General features: G+C 56.2%; 2 protein-coding genes across 5 annotated transcripts; both read right to left on the bottom strand.

Annotated features, from left to right (window-relative positions):
• Positions 1-152: 152 nt before the first annotated feature.
• EBI3 (Epstein-Barr virus induced 3) lies at positions 153-8176 on the bottom strand. 3 transcript variants are annotated; one of them, XM_031436966.2, is made up of 6 exons: positions 7285-8176; positions 6537-6660; positions 5221-5399; positions 3534-3691; positions 1289-1433; positions 153-655 (listed from the first exon to the last, which is right to left on the bottom strand). In XM_031436966.2, the coding sequence occupies exons 1-6, from the start codon at positions 7349-7351 to the stop codon at positions 576-578; spliced, it is 753 nt and encodes a 250-aa protein (XP_031292826.1). In that variant the 5' UTR covers positions 7352-8176; the 3' UTR covers positions 153-575. The 3 variants fall into 3 exon arrangements, with proteins under 3 accessions (XP_031292826.1, XP_031292827.1, XP_010997386.1); XM_031436967.2 differs by having other exon boundaries at positions 6537-6657; XM_010999084.3 differs by lacking the exon at positions 153-655 and having other exon boundaries at positions 1281-1433.
• A 128-nt stretch (positions 8177-8304) lies between these two features.
• ANKRD24 (ankyrin repeat domain 24) lies at positions 8305-23233 on the bottom strand. 2 transcript variants are annotated; one of them, XM_064479753.1, is made up of 20 exons: positions 23124-23233; positions 21993-22123; positions 21829-21917; positions 20845-20909; positions 20239-20296; positions 18630-18700; positions 18338-18444; positions 17975-18162; positions 17426-17454; positions 16762-16842; positions 16533-16640; positions 15791-15835; positions 15604-15702; positions 14578-14650; positions 14232-14350; positions 12567-14078; positions 10522-10689; positions 9135-9260; positions 8840-8905; positions 8305-8658 (listed from the first exon to the last, which is right to left on the bottom strand). In XM_064479753.1, the coding sequence occupies exons 1-20, from the start codon at positions 23157-23159 to the stop codon at positions 8581-8583; spliced, it is 3249 nt and encodes a 1082-aa protein (XP_064335823.1). In that variant the 5' UTR covers positions 23160-23233; the 3' UTR covers positions 8305-8580. The 2 variants fall into 2 exon arrangements, with proteins under 2 accessions (XP_064335823.1, XP_064335824.1); XM_064479754.1 differs by lacking the exon at positions 10522-10689.
• Between the last annotated feature and the right edge of the window lie 1139 nt (positions 23234-24372).

Here is a 24372-nt window from a genome sequence, read left to right as displayed (position 1 = left end):
CTCTAAAGAGGATGTCCCTTCCCTGACCTCCTCCCTCCTTTTTACAAATGTTTGTTCCGTGTCAGAGACCTTCAGGATAAAAAGTGATGAGTAGTGGCTACTTCCGATGTGTCAGCGTCCTGTGGCTGCTGTAACAAAATGCCACTAGCTCAATACTTCAAAACAACACATTTATTATAGTTCTGGAGATCACAAGCCTAAAATGGGTGGTAGGACTGGTTCCTTCTGGAGGCTCCAGGAGAGAATCTGTTTCCTTGACTTTTCCAGCTCCTAGACGCTGCCGGAATTCCATGGCTCACGGCCCTGTCTCACTCTGACCTCTGCTACCATTGTCACATGACCTCCTATGTCTCCCTCTGACCCTCCTGCTTCCCTTTTATAAGGACACTTGTGATTACCTGGGGCCACCTGAATAACGCAGTATAACTTTACTTCATTTTCATTAAGCTAATGAAAGATCCTTAATCTTTAAATTAAGAATCCTCAAGATCATTAATTTAATTTCATACGCAAAGTCCCTTTTGCCATGTAAGGTACCATAGTCACAGCTTCTGGGGATTAGGACATGGGTATCTTTAGGGAGTCATTATTCTGCCTGCCATAGATGAGGTGGTCGGGGAAGGCTTCTTGGAGGAATTGACCTTTGACTTGAGACCTGAGTGAAAAGCACAGAGAAACCCCTGGATTGAGAAAACGCTTCAGGGACTGGCTGTTTTTCCCCCTCCTCAGAGAAATCTTCCCAGACAAACTCATGTCCCATTTGTGCCCACCACAGTGGGGCTCACAACTAGGTAGCCTCTGAGGAGGCAAGTGAACCCAACTGCTGAACCGAATGCATTTCACCATTCTATCCCAGGCAGAACGCCTCCACCCCTGCCCTGACTCCCCCAGCCCATCTCTTCCTCTGGTCCAGCCCTGACCTCACACACAGAGCAGGGATTCACTGTGTGTGTCTGGTCTGCCCTCTCCTCCCAGACTCTCCTCTGTTGAAGGAAGAGGAGGAAGAGTCCCGATTCCAGTGGCAATGACCCTTTTCTAATTGAACAAGTGAAAAAAAACCCCTCATATTCACAGTTCACAAAACTTTGCACTATTTCAAAAGAGGGAAGGAATACATCCCCATTCACAGATTGAGAATTGGAGGCTCAGAGAAGCAAAGTCACTTGTCCAAGGTTGTCCAGCAACTCGGCAGCAGCGAACCCAGGTCAGATAGATCCCATTCATCCCCAGGTGAATGGCAAGGATCCAGCCCCTCTTTAGGGGGTGCTGGGAGGCCCCTACTACTTGCCCAGGGTGACAGAGGCAGCAGCAGGGAGACTCCAAGCGCTCGATTCCCCGTAGTCAGTGAGGTCCTGGGCAGCCACCTGGATGCAGTACCTGGCTTGGGGCCTCACAGCCCTGAGGGTGAAGGACGTGGCCTCAATGGGCCCCACCTGAGAGCAGAAGGAGTGCCGGGTGAGTAGCAACAGGAGGCTGTGATGGAGCCTTCTGTCCCCCTGCTCAGGCTGCTGTGCCAGGACTCAGGCACCAAATGCCCATCCTAAAGGCATGCCATCGGCGGCCCCTTCCACGTCTTTGGACATCTTAAACATCCTGCTGACCAGGGAGAGACTGCCCCTCCCGGAGCTCATCAATTCTTGATCAACCAGGAGCATGCCTTTCATAGACAAGCCAATCAATCCTGAGTCCACACCCCATTCAACCCCCTTCCTCTACCTCACACACCATCCCACACCCCCTGCCCCGGCCCTGAATCACCGCAGAGCTGGGTACCAGGCAGCTGGAGACCACCTTGCAGCCCGGAGCCCCTGGAATTCTTGAAACGCGCCACCTCTAAGCTGTTGACCTGCCATGCCTCACCCTTCCCGCGGGAACCCCAGTTGCGCTCCGGCCTGGGCTCTCCCCTGGCCCCGCAGGCCTGATGTGACCTGTGTGGTGCAGTGTGCCCCTTTCTCTCAGGAAATGTAATAAATTCTTCTTTTCACTGCCTTGACTGCTCCGTGTCCTCACTCAGGCACAGATTTCATCTGTGATGAGACACCCGCTCAGCTCTGCCTCTTCTGTTCTCCCTCCATCTGGACTGTCCTCTCTGTCCCTGGCCCCTGCACAGTCTTCCTCCTGGTCCAGGTCCCCCCTCACCTCAGCGTGTCCCCAGCCAGCCACCACAGGCAGCTTCCCAAGCCCAGGTCTGTCTCCCTCCTCGCTCACCGAGCTGTCCCATGTGGCAGCTGGATGTGACACTTTACATTTTAAATTTAGATCAATTAATGGTTGAACAGCCTATGAGTCCACTCAGGGCTCCTGGCTTGTGCGCTATAAAACACTCAGCTTCGTGGCATGTGCATTCTGTCTCAATTTTGAAATTGCAGGGGGGGAAGGAAATAGCTCAGTGGTAGAGCGCATGCGTTCAGTTCCTGGTACCTCCATTTAAAAAAGTTGCAAACATTTACACAGTGAAATTAATGAGCGCCGAATAAAACTTAAAGCCAGTTCCTTGGCTACTCTCTATGTTGCTACCACCCGGTAGCTCATATCCGGGACAATGTGGATATGGAATATTTCCACTGTGGCAGAAAGTTTTGTGGGACAGGATGGCAAAAGCCTCAACCCTGCAGAGACTCAGCTCCTTGCCCTAGTGCCCGAGGCTGCCCAGGACACGACTGACCTTCCCAGATGCTCAGCGGTTCCCTGCCTTTATTTTTTATTTTTTAAGAGTTTAAAACGATGGCAGGGGAGGGTGTAGCTCAGTGGTAGAGTGCCAGCTTAGCATGCATGAGGTCCTGGGTCCAATCCCCAGCACCTCCGTTAAGTAAATAAATAAACCTCGCTACCTGCCCCCCACAAAAATTAATAAAATTTTTAAAAATTTAAAACAATGTGTGTTGCTCTCCATTCAGGTGAAATTCCCATGACATAAATGTAACCATCCCGAAATGCACAATTCAGAGGCATTTAGCACATTCGCAGTGTTGTGCCACCATCACCACTCGAGTTCCAAAACATTCCATGACCCCAAAAGAAACCCTGTCCCACTCAGCGATCACTTCCGCTCCCCTCCTTCAGCCCTTGACAACCAGGAGCCCACTCTCTCTCTCTGTGGACCGGCCTGTTCTGGACACTTTATATATGTGAAATCACACACTGCGTGTCCTTCTGTGCCTGCTTCTCTCCCTGAGCACCGCGCTCTCGGGGTCCGTCCCCGTGGGAGCGGGTGTCAGGGCTGCTCTCCCTTTCACGGCTGAGCGATGCTCCCGTGTGTGGAGGGACCTCGTTCTGTGTCTCCATCATCTGCTGATGGGCATTTGGGTTGTTTCCACCTTTCGGTCGTTGTGACTAGTGCTGCTGGGAATGTTCGTGTACAAGTATTTGAGTCCCTGTTTATAATTCTTTTGAGTGGACGCCCAGGAGGAAACTGCCGGGCTGCCTGTATGTCGCTCTCTAGCGCCCCAAGCTGTGATCCAGGCGCACTGCACCTTTTGCACGTGCTGCTTCCTCGCCCTGGGACCATCCACCCGTCCCACAGTCCTCCTCACCTGGCGGAAGCGGGTAGCTCCATGACGCTTGTAGCGAAGCCGGTATTTGAGTGAGAAGATCTCGGGGAAAGGCCAGGACCGGGGGGGTTCCCACTGTACCCACAGTCGCTGCCCAGGGAGGGGGCTCAGGCGTACGCCTTCCGGAGGGTCTGGTTTGACTGACGGGCAAGCAGGAGGCAGGGTCAGCGGAAGGCACATTTGTTCAATCATTTATACAATCAGCCAATAAATACTGAGTGCCTACTGAGTGTTCAACCATGTCCTGGACACTGGGGACACAGGGGACACAGTAGGGCCAGCCCCAACCCAAGCCCTGTCCTCTGGGTTCTCGGTCCATCAGAGCAGAAGACAACAGACAAGAGGCAAATCTGAAGGTCATAAAAAGGAGGGAAGAAAATTCAGGAGCACAAAGAGGGGAGCGGACTGTAATGTTTTCTGACACAGTCTCAGAAATACCACAAAACATACCACAAAACTCACCTTTTAAAAATATACAATTCATTGATTTTTAGTATATCCACAGAGTTGTGCAGCCATCACCACTATTTAAACCAGAACATTCCATCACTCCCAAAAGAAATCCCATCCCCCTTAGCAGTCACCCCCCATTCCTCCCTCTCTAGCCCTGACAACCACTAAACCACTCTCTCTCTTTGTGGACTGGCCTGTTCTGGATGTTTCATTAAGAACAGAGCCACACGCTGCGTGTCCTTCTGTGCCCGCTTCTCTCCCTGAGCACCGTGCTCTCGGGGTCCGTCCCCGCGGGGGCGGCTGTCAGGGATGCTCTCCCTTTCACGGCGGAGCAACGCTCCCGTGTGTGGAGGGACGCGCTTTGCAGGGGCACTTGTGCTGTTTCTACTTGTCTATTACGGGTCGTGCTGCTATGAACACTTGTGTTCATGTGTACATGTGTTTCCATTTCTCTTAGATACATGCCTAGAACTGGGGTTGCTGGGAGTTACGTGGTAACTTACGTTTAACGCTTATGTTTAACTCTGCCAGACTATCTTCTAGTAATCAACAGTAATGTATGATGGCTGCAATTTTTAAAAATATAGGCAGAGGGAACAGTCTGCAAAAGGCATGGGGCAGGACCATGCCTAGCTTGTTGGAGGTACAAGGAGGAGGCAGGTGTGGATGGAATAGAGTGAGGGGGACAGAGGGAGGGAAAGAGGGCGGGAAGGGGACGGGGGACAGGTCAAGGCCCTGTGGGCTGCGGGGGGGGGGGGGCTCAGGCTTTTACCCCAAGGGAAGTGGGAGCCCTGGAGGGCTTGGGGAGAGGGGCGGGACCTGACTGGGAGCTCACAGGCGCCCTCTGGTGGCCACTGCAGGGAGGACAGACTGTGAGGGAGAGGATGGGAGCCTAGGGCAAAATCTGACTCGGGGCTCAGAGGCGCCCTCCAGTGTCCGCTGTGGGGAAGACAGACAGGGGTTGAGGGCAAGAGCTGGGGTACCAGGACCGAGGGAACTGCGCTGGTCCAGGTAGGCAATGATAGAGATCTGACCAGGTAGGGGCTCAGGAGTAGGAGAAGTGGGCAGATTCTTGATGAGCTATGAAGGCGGGGCCCACAGGATCCAGGACAGATGGACAGGATGAGTGACAGGTGGGAGGAGGGGAATGGTGAGAGGAGGGAGGAGCAGGAGCAAGCCGGCGCCCCTCCACACCCTCACCGCCACCCCCACTCACTGACGTTCTCCGGGACAAAGGGCAGGAAGCTGCTGCTGACGCCCTGGCGGTGGACGGCTGTGACGTTGAGCACGTAGGGCACCATGGAGAACATCTGGACGTCAGGAATGGTGCAGCTGGTGGCCTCCGGCCTGGGCTGGAGGCAGGGCCGGCTCTGCCCCTGGGCCGCCACTCCAAGCCTAGACACGGGGCGGGCGCTGTGAGGGTCCTAGCACTTCCTGCTGCCCTGCCTGTGCCTTGGACCCCAAGTGCGGACAGGGGGTGAGCAGCCCCGGGTTGGGGTCCTGCTCTTGGCTGCAGGTCCCTGGGGGAGCTGCTCACCCCAACATCACAGAGCCCAGGTGACCCAGGGTCTGGGGTAACACCCCACGGGGAGATGCTAGGGTCCAGTTCTAAAGGTTTCTGGAATGTCAACACTCCAGCCCTGGAATTCCAGTACTTCCAGGCCTACGATTCACAGACGCCAGAATCCGAAATAATAAGATTCCAATTCTCTCCAGTTCTGACATCCCAAGATTTCAGACTCTGGAGACGAGCTCAGCACGCTCCCAGGAGCTCTGTGCAGCATCCATCCTAAATGTTGGGCTTCTGCGTGTGGATGTGGGCAGCACCAGCCCCAGGTGGCCACCCCGCAGTTCGAGTGTGGCCAGGGCAACCAACTGCAACTTTTTATCTTATTTTATCTCATCTAAATGAAAAGTTTCCAGTTATCAGAAGCCTTGGAAAAGTTTCTCAGGACAACTTTGGTGGGTGAATCTGCTTTTCCAAACATAAATTGTATGAAATCTCATCAGAGACCAAGAATTTCTGATGGAAATTTAGCATCTGAATTGAAACATGCTATCACGTAAGACATACATGGAATTTCCATGACTTAGTGCAACAAGACAGAACGTAAAATAACTCATTAATTTTTAAAGTATGGATTACCTGTTGAAATAATACTTTAGATAATCATATTAAGTGATATTAAATCAACTTCTGGTATAAATTTAAATATATGAATCATATATAAGGGTGTTAAATTACATTGCGTTCAACCATATTAAATGCTGGTTGTAATATTCAGATATTATTTAAATAAAATATTAAAATCAATGTCATCCATTTCCTTTTATTTTTTAAAATGTGGCTTCTAGAAAATTTCACCCTCCACACGTGGCTCGCAGAATGTAGCTTAGGGATTATGTTTCCAAGGGTTGGTGCCTGCTCTAGAATCCCAGGGGTTTCAGGCTCTCATTAAGTCTCCAGTTGCCCAGATCCTAGCGTGTCAGCCCAGCCCTGGAATCCCCAGGAAGCCCTCCAGGCTCTCTGACCTGTACGTGGCGATGAAGGAGGTGGTCCTGGTGGAGTCTGGAGCAGGCGGCAGGGTCCAGAAGCAGTCCACGGCGACTGGGTACCTAGAGGCCTGACACTGCAGCCTGGGTTGGGTGGGAGCTCCTGGGGTCCCAGAGAGAGAAGTGGAGAGGCTCGTGAACTTCCGATTCACCCAGGACTGTCAAAGCTCTACCATGCCTCAGCCCCTGCCGTGCTGCCAGCCAGTGCTGGGAACACAGTAGGTGACTAACAAGGGTTTGTGGAAACAATAAGTACCTGAATGAAAGGCGTCTACCTCGTCTCTCAGCCCTGCTACAACCCAGCAAGGAAGGGACTGTTAGCCCATTTTCCAGATGGAGAAACTGAGGTTGTGGGAGCCACAGAGGGGACCTGGGGATGGAGGGGATTTCTGATAGGAGGGAGATGTTTTACTGGACCCCCCTCTTTGTGATAGTTTTATTTTTAATCACATGAAATGAATGCAGACGACTAAAATTTCTCTCTCTCTGCTTCCCTCCCTCCAGGCTGTAGCTGCCACATCCTGGTGTCACCCTCAGGTAGGACTCATCCTCCCCGTGCCTCAGTTTCCCTGTCCATGCAATGGGATGGTCACCCCTTCCCACCAGGGGGTACACAGTAGGTGTGTGAGCTCCTAATCCACCCAGAATGTCCCACAGCAGACAAAGCCCAGTCCCCAGACAGTGTCCCTCTGTCCTGGCCCCCCCACCCCTTGGGGTCCCCACGTACCTTCTCTCCCGAGGCAGGGTGAGCAGCCCACCCAGAGGGCGAGGGCCAGAACAAGTCCCGTGGCCATGGCTCTGGCGAACTCTGCTTCCAGGGGTTGGGGCAGGGAGAACCCTCAGGGAGAGAGAGGACTTAGGTCCCACCCAGGGGGAAGCCCAGGCCCTGGTTGAGGCCCCCCACTTCCCCTTCCCTTTCTGACTCACTGCCCGGTACATGGGGCCAGTGGAGAGTCAAGCAGGGATGGAGGAGGAGCCCCTGGTCCCCTCCTTGGCCACACCTCTCGGGGATGGAAGGCCCCAACAGAGGGCAGGGAGAGGAGGCCACAAAAGGGAGAAGTGGTGACCCCATGGCCTTTCCCAGCAGAGCCTTCCTTCTGGCTGCAGTGAGGAGGGGGAACCCCGGGGAGGGGGATGATGACATAGAGAAAGACAGAGAAAGGCCGAGGAGGGGAGGGACAGAGAGACAGAGAGAACCAGGCACCGACACAGGAGATGCCCATGCACGCATCAACCCCAGTGCTGGGGACCCCCCCACTGCCGCCGCGGAGCTCCGCCCTCCAGGCCACAGGGAGACGGAAACACAGGCCCTGGGGAGGCAGCCCCCTGTGGACAGCCTCTGAGGGCCTGGGGTGCCCAGGGACAGGCTGAGCCAGTGCAGGACACCAAGGAAACCCCAGAGACAGGCTGGACACAGGGCTGCCCCCTGCCTGAGCCAGAAAGCAACGAGAATCCCCAGGGATTCCGGGAGGGCCGCCCCAGGGCAGGGGGGCTGGGGCGGGGCACCCCCACCCGGCCGGGTTAGGGTGAGGGCAGTGAGGTAAGATCCTGTCTCCACTTAACACTCGGAGAGTTTGTTCATCGTGAACTTCTGGGTGTCCCTTCTGACTTTCCAAAAATAACGCTCACGTGGCGTTCACCGCGGAGACTGCATCCGGCCTCACTCTCCCCCGAGCCCCTCATCCCTGCTCGGGGGTGGCCCCTGCGCGCCCCACAGCGGGAGCCCAGCAACCAGGCCACACGGTGCTTTCATCCTCTGCTCCGTGAGCTTTTATTCCTATGGTGGCACCTGGTGACCAGACCGGACGTGGGAGAGGGGACACACAGATTGTCCGGTTGGGGGTCAGGGGCACAGTCAGAGCCTGAGTCTAGGCTGACCAGGGTGTGCAGGGACCAAGGGGCAACACGGACAGTGAGGGACAGTCGGGAAGGGGCCCCAGCCGGTCTCCGAGTGCGGGTGGTCAGTGCGTGAGTCTGGACACCCCAGGGCGGGGCCTGGTGGGCAGAGGGCAGGGCTCTGATCTCAGCGGCCCTGGGCCTGGAGTCTTTGCATCTGCAGGATCTGGCTCAGAATCCGCTGCACATCTTCGTCCATCTGACCCTGTGGAGAGGGCAGCAGAGGGAGAGCGTGGGCGCCTCCCATTTTCCCGGGTTCTCCATTCCCCTCCCTTCCCATCCCTGGAGGCCATGAACCTTTCCCGTCCACCAGCCCCCTACTGTACAGATGGGGAAACTGAGGCCCAGAGAGCAGCAATGCTGCGCCCAAAGGCGGGGGGACTCACCTGAATGGCGTAGAGGAGGTGGCTCCTATACAAAGCCACCACTGCACTGTGGTCCCTGGCAGCTTCCTGTGGGTGTCGGGGAGAGGCGCTCAGCAGAGCAGGACCCCCCTCAAGATATGCCCCAAAGCCTCCTTTGCAGCCCAAGCCCCTGTTTGGATGGCACGCACCAGGTGGCAGCTGAAATACTGCAAGATCTTCCTCCCGTGCGTGGCCTACATGCCCAGCCACCTGCCTGCCCATCAGCCTCCTGGGACCCCTGCCCTGGGCCCGGCGGGGCCGCGGGTGAAGCCCTCACCTCCAGCTGCTCCTGCAGAGCCTTCACCTGGCCACGGAGGGCCTCCACCTCTGAAGTGCTTGGGGCCGCCGGCTGGTCCTTCAGTGCCTCCTTCAGACTGAAGACTTCCTTGGAGAGCTCAGTGATCTGGTCGGGGGAGCGGGGCAGTGTCAGCCGTCCCAGAGCCCGGGGCAGGCGCTGGGGACCTCTCCGGGGCGGCGGGAAGGGGCGAGGGGCAGGCTTTGGAGGGAAAGTCACATCCTAGAGGTTAGCAAACCCCGCCCGGCAGGCTGGGCTTGGCCTGCGAGCTGAGAACGGTTTCCACATTTCAGATGGTTGGGGAAAAAGGGGAAAGAAGACGGTTTCAGGACACGGGAACCTTAAGCCAGAGTCACATTTCCCTGCTCAAACGTAAACTTCCCTCGCACACAGCCACGCCCATTCGGTTACCCAGCATCTATGGCTCCCGCTTCCAAGGCAGAGCTGAGGGCTGTTGCCCTGCAGGGCCGAAAGCACCGAGCACCCGGCCCTTTACAGAAAAATGGTGGTCACACCCCACCTCGGAGGCTCCGGAAAGTGAAGGGGGAGGCAGACAGGACAGGAGGGCTGCAAGCAGCCCAGCCGGGTGGGGCTGGGCCACACAGGCTGGGGTTTCAGGCCCTCTCAGTCGCCTCCTCACAGGAGATTTTGGGAAGATGACTTGACCCCTCGGGGCCTCGGTCCCCTCATCTGTAAAGTAAGGAGAATCACGGTTCCCACTCGGACCCTGGTAGGTGGCTGCGATTCTGAACAGAGACGAAGTTTAAGCTGTGCCGGCAAACAGCAAGTGCTCAATAAATGCTGGGCTTTATTGTTATTTTTATAGATCAGAGGTTCTCAACCAGAGGTGAGCCTACCTCCCAGGGAACGCCAGGCAGTATCTGGGAACATCTGTGGTTGTCACGACGGGGCTGATCCTGCCACTGAGGGGGTGGGGGCCTGGGATGCTGCCCCACGCCCCACAGAGCCCGGGATGGTCCCCCACAGACACTGGCCCAGCCTGGAGTGTCACCGCTGTTGAGGGGGCAGAACTCTGCTACAAATAAACCATAACCCTTACCATAGTTTTCTCTTCATCTTACAGAGGTGGAAACTGGGACTCAGAGAGGTCAAGTGACTTGTCCAAGGTCACAAAAGTTGGGGCTGGGTGACTCTGTGCTAAAGCACCTGGGGCCCTGGGGCCCATCCACTGTCTAGTGATGTGCTGTGTGACTCTGAGCCACTCACCTGGCCTCTAGGAGCCTCAGTTGGCTCATCAGGAAAATGGGGCTGATTTCCCCAGACCCTTTCAGCTGGGGCGTCCGCAGACTCCCCTCAACCTCTGTTGAGCGGAGGAGCCCCCCGACTGAGCACAGGGAAGGGGGCCCACCTTCTTGTCCTTCTCCTTGGCCTTCTCCAGGGCCTCCTGCGTGCGGCTCTGGGCCTGGCGTGCCCGCTCAGCCTCGGTCCGCAGCCCACGCAGCTGCTGCTCCGCTGCGGCTAGCTGGGCCTCAGCCGCGTGCCGTTCACTCTTCATGAACAGCGCCTCCCGCTGCACCTGCGGCCCAAGCCCACGTGTGACCCCGAGGACATTTGGACCCTAAAGATTCTGACCCTTCTATTTGGGCCTGAGGACTTTCAAGCCCATTTGACCTCAAGGAAACTGCTTCAGGGAAGTTCTGCATTTCCTTGGGGACTTATGAACATCGTGACTCTGCCAATCTGTGTGGCCTTAGACAAGTGACGTAAGCTCTCTGTGCCTCAATTTCCTTATCTGCAAAGTGAGGAGAGTAAGAGCCCCCACTTCACAGGGTGGTCATCAGGGTAGGATGAGCAAAAATGAGGAACAGGCTTAGAACAGTGCCTGGCACGCAGTGGGTGCGACATTCAAGCCTGTGATATTGTTGTTACTATTATTATTACAAATAACTAATATTATAATTATAACTAATTACTAATATTCTCTTCTCTGCCAGGGGTATGAAGGTTTGTAGATTTCTTACAAAGTGAAGGAAAAACAGAAGAATCTGGATGAAAAGTGAACAAACGTCCAAAACCTGAAGACTGCATTTTCACAGAAGTATCGAGATCGGAGCAATGTCAGATCTGCAGAAACTGATCCTGGGGGGAACACTGGCCTTTATGGAAATAACAGCTCCGGGAAAACAGATAATAATCTGATGTTCTACTTGGTACAGACTGGATACACATTAACAGTAATTTTTTTAAAAGCCCTAAACTGATTGATGAATCAAATCAGACTTGCAAAATTTACCCCAAAAAGAAGTGCTCATGAGAGAAAGTAAAATTTGGAGAATAAATATGAAGATGAGTACACTTAGGCTGGACTGTGAATTCTAAGAAGTAATCAAACACTTAACCGGTTTAAAAGAGCACATTCCTGGAAAAAGAGCACTCTTGGCTGCCATTCGATAACGGCTTGTACGATCACTGTCCTGTCACTTACAGAAATTAAACCATTTAATGGTCATGTGAGGACTAGGAACTACTATTATTTCCATCAAATGGGTGAGTAAACAGAGGCATGGAGAGAAAAATGCTTTTCTGATGACAATGAATAAATGTGGCTTTTCTGTACACCAGAAATTGACACAACATTGCAAACTGACTATACTTCAACAAAAACTATATATATGCAAAATAAATAAATAAATGTGGCTTTTTATTCACATATTTGCTAAGACAGTTGCTAGGGATCTTTTGTGTTTTGTTTTTTTGTTTTTAAGAAGAAAGATGGAGTCAAAAGATCCACCATCAAGGTCCAAAAAGTATTCCCTGTATTTAAAAAACAAAGAAAACAATTTGGGATCAAAATCTACTGGGTCCAAAACAACTGGATCAAAACTCTTTACACGTGACACCCCCCTACTTTTGGGCTCAAGCATCAAAAATGATCAGAAGATAAAATGACAATCTCAAAACTGCCAGCTGAAAAAAAAAAAAAAACCACAGGGTCATTTTGACCAACAGAGAAAATGGACTTTAGATTAAAAAAGTCAGGATAAAAAGCCCAATTCACTGTTTACCAAAAAATGGGTGGATGCTGATTCCTCCCTCACACCACACACACGGTTAGAGACAAAGCACAGACGTGACTGTGAGGCTAAAACAAAAAAGATGTCGAAGAAAGGGTATGAAAACACTTCCACAGCCTTGGTATGCACAGGTTTTATACACAGATCACAAAGCGCTAAGCATCAGAAACAATGAGGGAGTTGAAGTGGCCAAAAACAAAAAGCCCCGCAAGCTGAGACATTCAGGAGGTCAGAATGGCTGCAGGGTCAGAGGCCCACCCCAGAGCGCCGCAGGGCCAGGCGCCTGTGGGACTGACACCGCGGGGCTGACGCGGGCCCGGCGGCGGGGCCAGACAGGCCGGCGGCGGCCTCGTGCTGAGCCGCGGGGCGTCCCGCTCACCTGGAAGACCTCGGCGCTCGTCTTCTCGTGGCGCCGCGCCAGCTCCTCCAGCTGCGCCTCCAGCCGGGCCACGTCGGCCTGCAGCGCGGCCACGACGCGCTCGTGCTCCAGGCGGGCCACGCTGCCCGCGCGCTCGCGGTCCAGCTCGGCCCGCAGCCGCGCGGCCTCCCTGCCCGCGGCCACCGCCTCCTGCTCCAGGCCGGCGGCGCGGCCGCGCAGCGCCAGCGCCTCCTCCTGCAGCCGCAGGTGCTCGCAGGCCGGCACGGCCGCCTGGCGCAGCGCCTCGGAGGCCTCGCGCAGCTCCGCCAGCCCGCGCCGGGCCTCCTCGCAGGCGGCGGCCAGCTCAGCGGCGCGGGACGCGGCCGCGTCCCGCGCCCGGCCCAGCTCGGCGGCCGCGGCCCGCTGCTGCTCCCCGGCGGCCGAGGCGGCGGCCAGCTGCCCCCGCAGCGCCTCCAGCTCCCGGCTCTGCTCCAGCCGCGCCTCCTCCCGCCGGGCCAGCTCCGCCCGCAGGCCCCGGGCCTCCTCCTCGGCCAGCAGCCGGCCGGCCTGGGCCTCGTCCAGCCGGGCCGAGGCCGCCTCCAGCTCCCGGAGGCGGCAGTCCCGGGCCCGGAGGTCCTCCCGGGCCTGCTCCAGGGCCGCCCGCAGCTGGGCCGTGTCCCCGCCGCCGCCGCCGCCAACGCCGCAGGTCCCGGTGCCCTCGGCCTCACGCACCCGCTCCCTCAGTTGGTCCGCCTCGGCCTCGGCCGCCTCGCACTTGCCGTGCGCCGCCTCCAGCTCGGCCGCTGCCTCCCACTCCCGCTGCCGCAGCGCCTCCTCCAAGCTGCGGATCCTGGTCTCCAGCTCGGCCTGCAACTTCTCCGAGGCCTCGGCAGCACCAGGGTGCAGGACGGGGCCTGTGCGGACCCTGGAGGTCGTGGCCTCCAGTCCTGTGGCCTCCATTTTCCTGCTGTCTGTGCCTGTGAGCTCTTCCCCCACAGCACCCACTCCATTGGCCTTCATTTCTGGTTCCTCTGCTTTCATATTTGTGGCCCCTGCTCCTGTGGCCTTTGCTTCCGGGTTTCCTGCTTCTTCCAGAGTTTTCATTCCTGTGACCTCACTCTCCATGGCCTTTGTTTCCAAAGCCTCGGTCCCCCCACCCCCTGTTTCCGTGGCCTCAGCCACCGTGGATGCTGCTTCCAAAGACCTGGCTCCCATGGTTTCAACTCCTGCAGCCTCCTCGTCTGTGGTCTGGGCCCCGTTAACCCTGATTTCCGGAGCTGCGGTGCCGTTCAGCTCCGTTTCCATTGGCCCGTTTCTGGTGGTCTTGGCTCCCAAGCCCTTGCCTTCCCCAGGGGCTGCCTCGTCTTCTCCAGGGGCCTCCCGTGCTTCCTGCTGCTCCAGCGCCTGCAGGGCCTTGGCGTGCTGCCTGCGAAGCTGGTCAAACTCAGCCCGGAGAGAGTCATAGAGAGCCAAAGGGATGACCTCGGCCAAGCCATCCGCCTCCATCTCGTCCTTCTCGAAGTTTTCCAGGATCTGGTGAGGGTGGGGGAGCCAGGCAGGGGCTGAAGTGGCCCAGGGTGGGGCACAGGGCAGCCATGCCACTTTCCCTGACCACAGACTCAGCCACGTGCACCTTGGGTCCTCAGGTCTCTCCCCACCCCCTCCCCAGGGCCTTGGTTTCCCCACCTGGACCTTCTCCATCAGCTCCTGGTTCTGTCTGGTAAGTGCAACCACCTGCTCCTGCAGCGAGGCCAAGAGCTCCCGGGCCGACGGGCTTATCTGCTTGGAGAGCAGCGCTTCGGCCCCTGGCCGGGGACACAGAGTCAGGCCCCAGGGTCCTGGGCTCCAGGAAATGGGAGCTGGGGGTCTGGAGCGTGGGGTCAGGGCCCCTGGGGCAGGCAGGCTGGGGTGAGCGGAATAAACGTGTGCGGGTCAAGTTCCCTCCCAGCTTCAATAACTTTCCACGCCTGTGGGTCAAGGCTCTGACCCTGGGGCCCCCGACATGAGGGGGCGAGGCGTGGGGGGGGCTCACCTGGGAAGTCGGACAGCTCCCCCTCCTCATCCTGCAGGGTGGCCACGTCATAGCTGGTGTTCTCCCGTTCATTCTGGGGGCGGGGACCAGGGTACAGCTAAGGGTCTTGCCCTCCCTCCAGCCCCCACGTCTCCCCCAGAATCTGCAGTGGGATGTTCATGTGTCCCTGTGACTCCCCACAAGCCTCAGATTGTCTGTGTTTGACCCACAGGTATTTATTGAGCACCAACTGTGTGCCAGGGGGCATGCAGACCTCCCTAGTAAGGCCAGTAAACAGTCCAGCCACTGCCCGAGTGTGTGCCCATAACCCCAACGACTAGGGTTGTACGTGCCACCCGGGAACGTGGGATTGAGAGAGTGGTGGCGGTGTCCTCACAAGGGTGCGTCTGGGATTCAGCATCAGGGCCACGTCAAGTCAGGGGTGTCTGCGTGTGTGTGTGTGTGTGTCCCTATGGGGCGTGCACAGTGGCCCCGCCTCTCCTGTGTGAGTTCCTGTGACTGCGTGTGATTTTGCTCTTCTGTTGTAGTCTGTGGCATATGAATGATTGTTCTGTGTTTGTGTATATGTGTGAGTCTGTGTTTGTGTATCTATGTTTGTGTAATTATATATTTTGAGAAATATTTATGTCTGTGCAAGTATTGTGGGTGTGGTGCCCGGGTGTGTGAAGGAGAAGCATCTGGTGTGTGTGCACCAGTATGTATCGTGTGTGTGTGATTATACACTCACGAGTGTGTTTGTTGTATGTCTGCCTGTTACACGTGTAAGTACGAGTGTGGTTGCCCACCTCTGGATGTACGTGTGTGTGACTGCATGTTTCAAAAAGTGTCCATTATGTGGATGTGTGTCTGTTACCTGTGTGTGATTGTGTTTGTTGGGTGTGTTTGCTTGCGTGTGAGGCTGTTTGTCAGGAAGCTGCAGCAGGAGGAGGCCCTGCCCCCAGTGGCCACGCCCAGTAGCCCCACCCAGTGCCCCCTGGCCCCACCCCCTATAAGCCCCACCCCATCCCTGCTCCCGGCTGGGCCCACCTCCAGCAGGGACAGCCTGCTCTGCAAACTTTCCACCTCCCGTCCCAGACTCTCCTTCTCCTCCTGCTTGTCCGCCAGCAGCTGCTGTAGCTCTTGCACCTGCAGGAAGGGGAGAGGGGCTCAGCTGGCCTCTGGGAGAAAACACTGGGCAGCTGGGGGTCCAGCTTCCGCCCCTCTTCTGCCCTACCTGTCTCTCCAGGCTGTGGAGGGAGCTGGCCTCTGCCTCTGGCAGCTGACGGAAGAAAGGGGTACTGGGCTTGGATCTGGGCTGGGGGGCCTCCCTGGACCACCTCCTGCTTAGTATTAGTAGCCCTTCATCCTACAGATGTCTTCTGTGCACCCGCTGACCACCCCGTCCTGCTCCACCCCCTCACTCCTTACTAAGTATTTATTGAGTGCCTACCCCATTTGGGGCCACTAATACATTTATTCATTTGTTCACTCACTCACTCAAATATTCGTTCATCCAATAAATATTTATCAAGCATCTACTATGAGCCAGGCACCATTAACCACGCCTGCCCTTATAGATTTACAGTCGAATGGGTGAACATGAATAAAATAAATGGTACATCCAATAGCAGTAAATGCTTTGAATAAAAATAAAAGGAACTGGGAAGTGAGTGGGGGGGTGTTACAATTTTAACGAGGGAGGCAAGGGAGGTGTCTTTGAGCAAAAAAGGAGGGGAGGGAGGGAGCCATGGGGACATTTGGGAGAAGGTATTCCTGGCAGAGGGCGCAGCACGTGCCAAGGTCCTGAGGCAGGACCATGCCTACGTGTTGGAGGAAGAGCAAGGAGGCCCGTGTGGCTGGAACAGAGCGAGCCATGGGGAGAGAGGGAGGAGTGTGATAAGACAGGTAGAGGGGCCTCCCCTGAAAATGGTGCCCGCCCTGGGCTTAGCCCCAGGCCTGTGTCTGCCACCCCTCACCTCCTGCTTCCTGCGCTCCTGGTGTTGCTCCAGGCCACGGATCTTCTGCAGCAGGCGGCCCCTCTCCTGTCTCAGCCTTACGATCTCCTCATAGGCATCCTGATCATCCTATCCCCCCCGCCCCGGGGACCCACCACCTTAATGTGAGGCCCAAGGACTGTGCCAGAGCTTTCTCCCCATCCTGCCTGGAGGCGTGCACACCTCCCCCCACGGCCAGGGCATCTCTCACCGGCACAGGGATACTGGCTGGGGGCTGAGGTGCCTTCCGCTTCTTGGGAGCCCCTTGCTTCTCATGGCTAGACACAGAGTTCTGGGGGGGGGAGGGTAAAGAGGGGACATGAGGGACATGCCAGCCTCCCACCCAAATAAACCAATACAGTCAACCCACGATGTGTTACCAGCCCCAACTCTGCGCTCACTTCCTGTGTGCTTCTGAGTGACTCCCTGCCTCTCTCCAGTCCTCACTTACCCACACAAAACGGGGCAAGGCCACATCCCCTTAGCGATCCAGATCTGATGTTTTACTCTGTGCCCACCTCCAGGCTTTGGGACTTGCCCCAGCTAGACCCCATGACCTGCAAGTTTCCTCTCCCCCTGGAGCTAGATGCTGCAGGGCTGGGAGGCCAGGCCTGCCCCCTCCCCTGACTACACCAGCCCTCACCAGCCTCAGTTCCCTCTGCCATCCCCGCTCAGCCCCATGATTTGGCCCCCTCCCCCTAGGGTTCTCGCCCAGTTCTGGGAGGCATGTTGTGGGTGCTGCTGCCAGTTGGTGGCAGTGTACCCTGAAAGTAGCATTCTTCCCAAATAAGTCCTTCCAGATCACAACCCTGGGGCGAGGGGGAAGGCAGTGTGTGCATAAGGAGGGGGACTTACTCACTGCTCTGGGTCCATACCTGAGATGATGCCTCGCCTGAGTCGTCCTCTAGGAGGGCAGGGGAGAGAGGGAAGCAGGGTCAGGCCCTGTTCTAGGGACTCCATGCCCAGCCCTCTGAGGGAAGGGCATCAGTGAGCCCAGGGGACTTGAGGGGGCTCCCAGTTCCCCCCAGAATCAGGACTTTCAAGGTAGGAATCAATCATTTGGACAGAATGCTAATAGGAGGGACCTTGAAACTCTCAAAAAAAAAAAAAAAAGAAAAGAAAAGAAAGAGAGTGAGCAGTGGTATCTACAGGCTGTGCTGAGTGGGAATGCCAAATCTTAGGAAAGGCAAAGATCCAAGAATAGGGATGACCCAGGAAATCAGAGTTGACCCCTAGGCTATTCTGAAAGCTCTGGGGCTCCTTGAAACTGTGCTGAGTAGTAATAAGGGGAGCCATGGAACCTCCTATAATGCAAGTAGGGATACCTTGAAACTGTCCCCAGTAGGGAGAGAGAGGGGTGACAAGAAACTACCTAGAAGATGGAGGAGGGTGCTCAAAATTGTTCTGAGTTGGGGTTTGCATACCGCTGGCTGGTGATGGGCGCTGGGCTGCCTCTTGCAGGAGGTGCAGGATGAGCTTGTCCCCTGCCAGGGCACCGTAGTGAGTAGCGTCCTGGCCCAGCGCATCGGTGACGCCCGGCTGGGCCCCGCCCTGCAGCAGCACCTCCACTGTTTCGGGGCTGGCCGCCTCACAGGCCAGCATCAGGGCCGTCCTACCAGAAGAGGGGGCTACTGAGGGGGTGAGGACATTTTCAAACCTCCACCTCCTTCTCAACACGCAGGCTGGATCAGGGAGGAGGCCAACCAGGTCCCACACCCAGAGAGGTTAAGAGACTTGCCCAAGGTCATACAGCACACACTGGACTGGCTGAGAGAGGAGATGCTCACCTGCCCTGCAGGTCCTGGTCATTCGCAGCAGCCCCTTGCTGCAGGAGGAGGCGGCACAGATCTGTGTGACACATCTGAGCTGCTATGATGAGGGGTGTTGTACCCAACTGGGGAGGGGGTGAGGGACGAGACACAGCATGAGAGGCTGACTCCAGGAGGCAGGGAAGCCCACGACTGCCTGCCAGCTTCACTCCAAATCTTCACACTTTTCAAGAGGTGCCCAGGATGCCGCCACTTGGTGGCAGCATACCTCAAATGCAGTCTCTTTTCCAGAAAGATCCTAGAGCCTCACCTGATCTCGGGGATTCAGATGTGCTTTGAAAGAGCAGAGCATTTCTGAGCAGGAGATGCAGCCACCAGCCACTGGGAAAAGAGAGAAGGAGGGTAGGCAGGGCAAGGCTTCGACACTTTCTGGGAGCCTTCTGCCTGAGTGTGATTCTTACCCTTTATTTTATGAGAAATTCCCGCCTCCCCCAGAAGATAAATAACAAAGGCATGACTCCTATTTTACAGAGGAAACGGAGGCCCAGTCAGGCCCAAAGTCACCCACTGAGGTCAGAGACAGAGCCAGGATGAGGACACAGGTCTGCTAACTCCAAGTCCCAATCTCTTGCCACACTCCACCGAGGGTCCCTCTTAAGGTGGAACTTTTGACTGATTTTCCTGTATTTACCCTCCTATTGACTCAACCAGCATTTATCGCATACCAACTGTGTACCAAACCCTCATACAAAGAGGGTTTAATGTTTATGAGAGAGATCAGACCTCAGCTGAGGTTGGGCAGGCTTCTTGGGTTTTGAGTTGAGTTTTGATGGTGAAAGGGGGAGGGCAGAGGTCGCTGCATGGGCAAGGACTCTGAGGTGGGAAGGAGCCTGGAAGAAGTTGGTGGTTAAGAAAGTAGGAGAAGGTGTGTATGTCCAGAGCCTCAAAGAGGGAAGGGAAGGCTTTGTGCAAGATGTCGGTGGAAAATCAAACTCTATATGATTACCTGCTGTGTGCCCAGGGGGCTATGGGATTTTGTTTGCTGCTGAAATCACAGTGCTTAGAACAGAACCTAGCAAATAGCAGGTACTCAAAAATTACGCATTGAATGAAAAAGAAAAAACAAGCATTGTAAATCAATTATACTTCAATCAAAAAACAAAAACAAGGGGGGAGGGTGTAGCTCAGTGGTGGAGTGCGTGCTTAGCATGCATGAGGTCCTTGGTTCAATCCTCAGTACCTCTGTTAAAAATTTTTTTTTTTAATTAAAGGAAAGAAAAAAACCAAGCTTTTTTAGTCAGATCAAGGTCCTCACTGCCACTAGGTGGCAGTGTACTCCAACTACAGGGAATTTTTCTACAGCGAATAAAACTCCAAAGCAAATTTATTCTTTGCTCCCAAGAGAATAGACGTTTCTTGAGTCATCAGTGAAAGACGTTCCTGAGGGTCATGAGCATGGTGGACAGACGATCAGCTGGGCTGGGCTCTGGCTCAAGAGGGTAGTTCCCTCCCCTCCTTCGGGAAAGGAGTTTGGATTTGATGTTTATGAAGGCTGCCCGGACCACTGGCCTTCCTGCGATGCCCCATGAGTTGCTTGAAGGAGATTTCAGTCTGGTCACCCTCTGATCGTCCTCACCCAGGCCTGACCTACAGTAGGGGTCAGATGGCCTGGATCCTCCCCACTTTCTTGTTGGTGAGCCTCAATAACCTTGTCTGTCCAATGGTCAATGTCCACGGCTCAAAGGGTCACTGAGGATAATGTGGAACCCAGTGCCTGGCACACTGTAGGGGCTCCATGAGGAAGGAGGAAGAAGGAGGCAGAATATTCGAGACAAGTCCCTAGAGCCCCCGGTAGAATAATCCCCAAACCTAGCACCGTCCGGGCCACAGTGGCCAAAGTGAGGCTGGGCTGCACCCACCTGCATGATGAAGGGCCGTCCACCCACTGCTGTCCACAGTATCCACCGCGCAGGATGCCTGGGGGGGCAGGTCATTTGAGGTAGAGCCATCCCTCTTCGCTGCCTAATTCCTCTCGGAATTGCCCCTCCTTGGGCTCTGCTACATTTCAGGCTCCTTGCCTCTCCCTTTCCTTCCCTCCCACCCACCTGCTCTGCGGACCCCGTCTAACCAACTCCCAAGTGATTTTCTTTGCTTTTTGAAAATTGATGAGGAAGAAGGACTAGCTGGGAGCCCAGGTGCAGCTGGGGGTTTGGAGAATAGATGAGAGCTGAGAGTGGCTGCGGCTAAGAGAGTGTCTAGGTTTGGGGAGAAGCTGGGGGCTCAGGAAATGTCGGCACTGGGGTTATATCCTGGGTGTGGGAAGTAGCTGGACACTCTGGGAGTATCTGGCTGTCCAAGAAGTAGCCAGGACTCTGGAGTCAAAGAGACCAAGGAATACCTAGGATTCAGGGGGAACTGGGGGCTCAGAGACTTGCTGGAACTCAGGACTAGTCAGGGCAAGGGAGTATCTGGGGTTCCAGGAGTATCCGGGTTGGGGGAATATCTGAGACAGAAAAGGAAATGACCTGTAGCAGTTGCTTCAAGCACTGTGGGTGCCCGTACTTGGCGGCCAGGTGGAGGGCATTGTAACCTGAAAGGGAGCGAGGATGGCTGGAGCTCCAGGTACTCAAGGAGCGTCCGGCTGCCCCTCCCCTACCTGTGTCAACTATTTGTGACAACTCCATCTAGCAAGTCCCCAGCCCAGGTACTTCTCAAAACTGCACTACTCCCTGGAGCCAGAGACCCTCCAAGCCCCACACAGTCTGTGTCCCAGATCCGCTCCACACCCACCCACTCCCCAAGCACTGCAGCCTCTGCTCGTCCCCGCGCCCAACTTACTCGGTAAACTCAGTGACATCAGCGCCAGCCACAGCCCTCAGCACCCACAGCTGTTCAGTGTTCCTGCTATCCACACACCATTCCACGTGCCAGCCAAGTCCCTGACTCTGACGCTCCACAAATCCCCAGTACTCCATAAATCCTGGCCGCTGCACCCATGCCCCGAAACTCCAGACATGCCTATGCCCCACGCCTAGCTACTCCCTGAGTCCCTTCTGTTCCCTTTGGCCATGGCTTCTATCTCGGAGTTAGTTCTGAGTTATTCCCTCAGGGCCTAGGTAAGTCACACACCTGGATTCCAGCTCTGTCTCGAAACCCCAGCTACTTCATGGACCTCAGACACTCCCCCCAAACTGTGCTTGTTCTCATGCCCCTCCAAAATGCCCCTCAAGCTCAGATACTCCTCTGGTCCAGCTACTTCCCCTGACTCGACTACTAACCGCGCCCCAGATCTCCCAGTCCGCAAGCTGACCCACTCTGTTTGGTGCCAGCCATGGTCCTCCATCAGGGCACCGCAGCCTGACATGCCTCTGAGCCTCCCTGGGGGCACTGAAGGGAACCCCTCTTTTTCAGCAGGACACTGGGGCCATGAAGCATGGCCCAGTTGGACCCTCAGGCTGGGCACCTGGTCTGAGTTCCTTCTCCCTCCCCCAGGGCCCGGCGGGTGGTACCTGCCCCATCCGTGCTCATGACATTGGCGCCGTGTGCCAGCATCACCTCTAGACAGCTGGCTGCACCTCTCATGGCCGCCAGGTGGAATCTACAGACCAGAGGTCAGGGGTCAGCTGCAGGGTGGCAACTCCTCAGCCATCACCCCCAGGTCATGGGCACTCACGCGGACTTGCCCTCGGGATCCAGCTTCGTGGGCACCAGCCCCTTGCGGACAATGAGGGCAGCCACTCGTGTGGCATCACTGTTCTCCACAGCCTGCAGCAGCCGCTCGTCACTTTTGCCCCAGTCCTGGCTCTGTGGGGCACACCCAGGGGAGCGTGGGGCTGGTGGCCACTGCCCATCCCTGCTCCCTCAGCAGGGCCCTGGGCTCTTGCCGCCCGCCCCGGGCACTTGCCTGGCGCCTGCCTCTGGCTGCAGGCTTTGGGATGGGGCAGGGGCCGCAGGGCGGGCAGGAGCCAAGGTCAGTGGGGCTGAGCCGCAGCTGCCGGGGGAAGTGGTCCTGGGTGGGGGCCTGAGGGAGTGTCCCCCCAGCATCTGCCCCCAGGTCCACGGCTCCGGCTGTCATCCCACCCCCACTGCCAGCACTGTACCATTAAATCATCCCCAGATCAGCTCCCAGAATCTTTCCAAACAGTTGTCCCCTAAACCGAGGCCCAGCCCATCCCTTAGTGAAAGGCCCCTTTCCAGCATCACCTCACCATGTCTTTCTGAACCACACTTCGAAATCTTCCCATAGGAACCCTTAAAAGCTCCCGTTAAATGTCCCTCAGCACCTTCCTCTGCCATCTAGCCTTCTTCAACTGCCCTGAGATGCCAAAATTGCCCCCCAAAATGTCCCAAGGCTGAAATGCATTCCAAAATATCTTCCCCAAATTCCCGATGTTCTCCAAAGTCATCCCCCCAACGACCCCATCATCTGTCTGCAAAGTGTCCTCCCCCCAAAATCTTTCAAATGTCCTCTGAAATTGTTCTCCAAATGCCAATATCTTTTCCCAAAAAAGGTCCCCAGTGTAGCGTCCAAATTGTCCCCCAAATGATCCCATCCAAAACTGTTCCCCCAAACTGTCCCTCTAAATGCCCCCTGAATTCTCTGGAATGTCCCCATCTGTCCCCAAATTGTCTCCCCAAATGTCCCATCCATCCCCCAATCTCTGCCCCCGACCCTTCCTCCCTGATCATCCTTGGAAGGTCTAGGGGGTGGAGGGGGCCGGAAGGAGTGGGGCGAGGAGGGGAGGGAAGGGCCCGCGCCCGCCCGCTCGCGTTCCCGCGCCCGCGCCCCCTCCCCCGGCCCTACCGCGAAGGAGGCGGCGCACAGGCACAGCTGCTTCATGGCATCCAGGGCGCCGGGTGGCCGGGCTCCCGGAGGTGACCCGCCCAGAGGCGACCAGAGGGGCCGGAGGGAGGGGCCCGTGATGCTGGAGCTCAGCCGCCGGGCCGCGCGGTCCTGCCAAGCCCGGCGCCGCCCCTCCCCCGCGCGCCCCGCCTGCAGCCCCCCTCCGACTAGGGAGGAGTGTGGGGCGGCGGGGGGGGGGGCGGCGGGGAGGGTGGGGGTGGGGGGTTGGGGGCTGGACTCTGGAGGAGGGGCCCGCCCTGGCCCGACCTGACCTTTTTGCCACCGGGAGGCTGAGGCAAAGGGGGCCAGGCTCCCAGGCTCTCCATGGACCCGCCTGCATCCGTCTCCGCCTCCTCTGAGATGGCCTGAGGGGGTCTCAGGTGACTCCGGCCCTGGTCCCGCTGCCGCTGGGACTCTCACGCACTCACTCACTCATCACTCATTCACTCATTCTGTCATCCGCCAGTGGAGCTCTGCAGTCTGACAAATCTGAATTTGAATCCAGGGCACCACACCCCCACCCCGCCCTCCATACCCCCGCATTTACCACCTATGAGATCAGCCCAGAAACTTACCTGCTTTGGACTTCACTTGCCTCATCCAGGAAAGGGGTTTCATATTAAACAGCAGGTACTGGGAGGATTACTGAGAGGACTAAATGAGATGCTACATACGGGAAGCACTCAACAGCACACTGCCTGGCACGTAGCAAGTGCCCAACAAACGTGGATTCGTTCATCAAAGAAAGGTGCCATTGGGCCCGTGTGCACATCTAATGCTGAATCCTGGGGACTCAGGACACAGTAGGTGCTCAGTTAAACCACTGACAGAGGACACACAGCCTTTGGCTCTAACTCCAAGGGGCTAGGAGGGTCAGTGTTTCAGTGGTTCTTTTCTTAGACCAGGAGACCCTTGAGAGCAGGTCCCACCAAGGCCTCCCTGGCACAGGGCCCAGCACCCCAGGGTGGGGTGGGGCAATTTGTGAATGTTGGCTCGGTTAATGAATGACTCACAGGCCAAGCCCTCTAAGCCATGTGTAGTTTATGCATTCAGTCCACTCATCCTATACGGTGTCTGGCACTGCACTGGGCGTTGGGACTCAGTGGTGACAAAGACAGACATCCCTGCTTTCACTGAGGTCCCTGGGGAGACAGACACACCCATAGATTTATGAACCAAGGTGATCAGGGCTGTGATGAGGGAAGTCCAG

This window comes from Camelus dromedarius, chromosome 27 (genome assembly GCF_036321535.1).
Source record: "Camelus dromedarius isolate mCamDro1 chromosome 27, mCamDro1.pat, whole genome shotgun sequence".
NCBI classification, from domain to species: Eukaryota; Metazoa; Chordata; class Mammalia; order Artiodactyla; family Camelidae; genus Camelus; species Camelus dromedarius.
Note: the sequence above shows the minus strand (reverse complement) of the source record. Positions and strands in the feature narration are given on the sequence as shown.

Excerpts from the sequence above, each read along its gene's own strand:
- EBI3 (XM_031436966.2), bottom strand. The coding sequence starts at position 7,351 with ATGGCCACGGGACTTGTTCTGGCCCTCGCCCTCTGGGTGGGCTGCTCA. Across the intron at positions 3,692-5,220 it reads CTTTGTCCCGGAGAACGTCA|TCAAACCAGACCCTCCGGAA; the intron begins GTGAGTGGGGGT and ends CTTGCCCGTCAG. Across the intron at positions 1,434-3,533 it reads GAGCTACCCGCTTCCGCCAG|GTGGGGCCCATTGAGGCCAC; the intron begins GTGAGGAGGACT and ends TTCTGCTCTCAG.
- ANKRD24 (XM_064479753.1), bottom strand. The coding sequence starts at position 23,159 with ATGAAGCAGCTGTGCCTGTGCGCCGCCTCCTTCGCG. Across the intron at positions 14,079-14,231 it reads AGCTGATGGAGAAGGTCCAG|ATCCTGGAAAACTTCGAGAA; the intron begins GTGGGGAAACCA and ends CACCCTCACCAG. Across the intron at positions 8,659-8,839 it reads ACCTCCTCTACGCCATTCAG|GGTCAGATGGACGAAGATGT; the intron begins GTGAGTCCCCCC and ends CCCTCTCCACAG.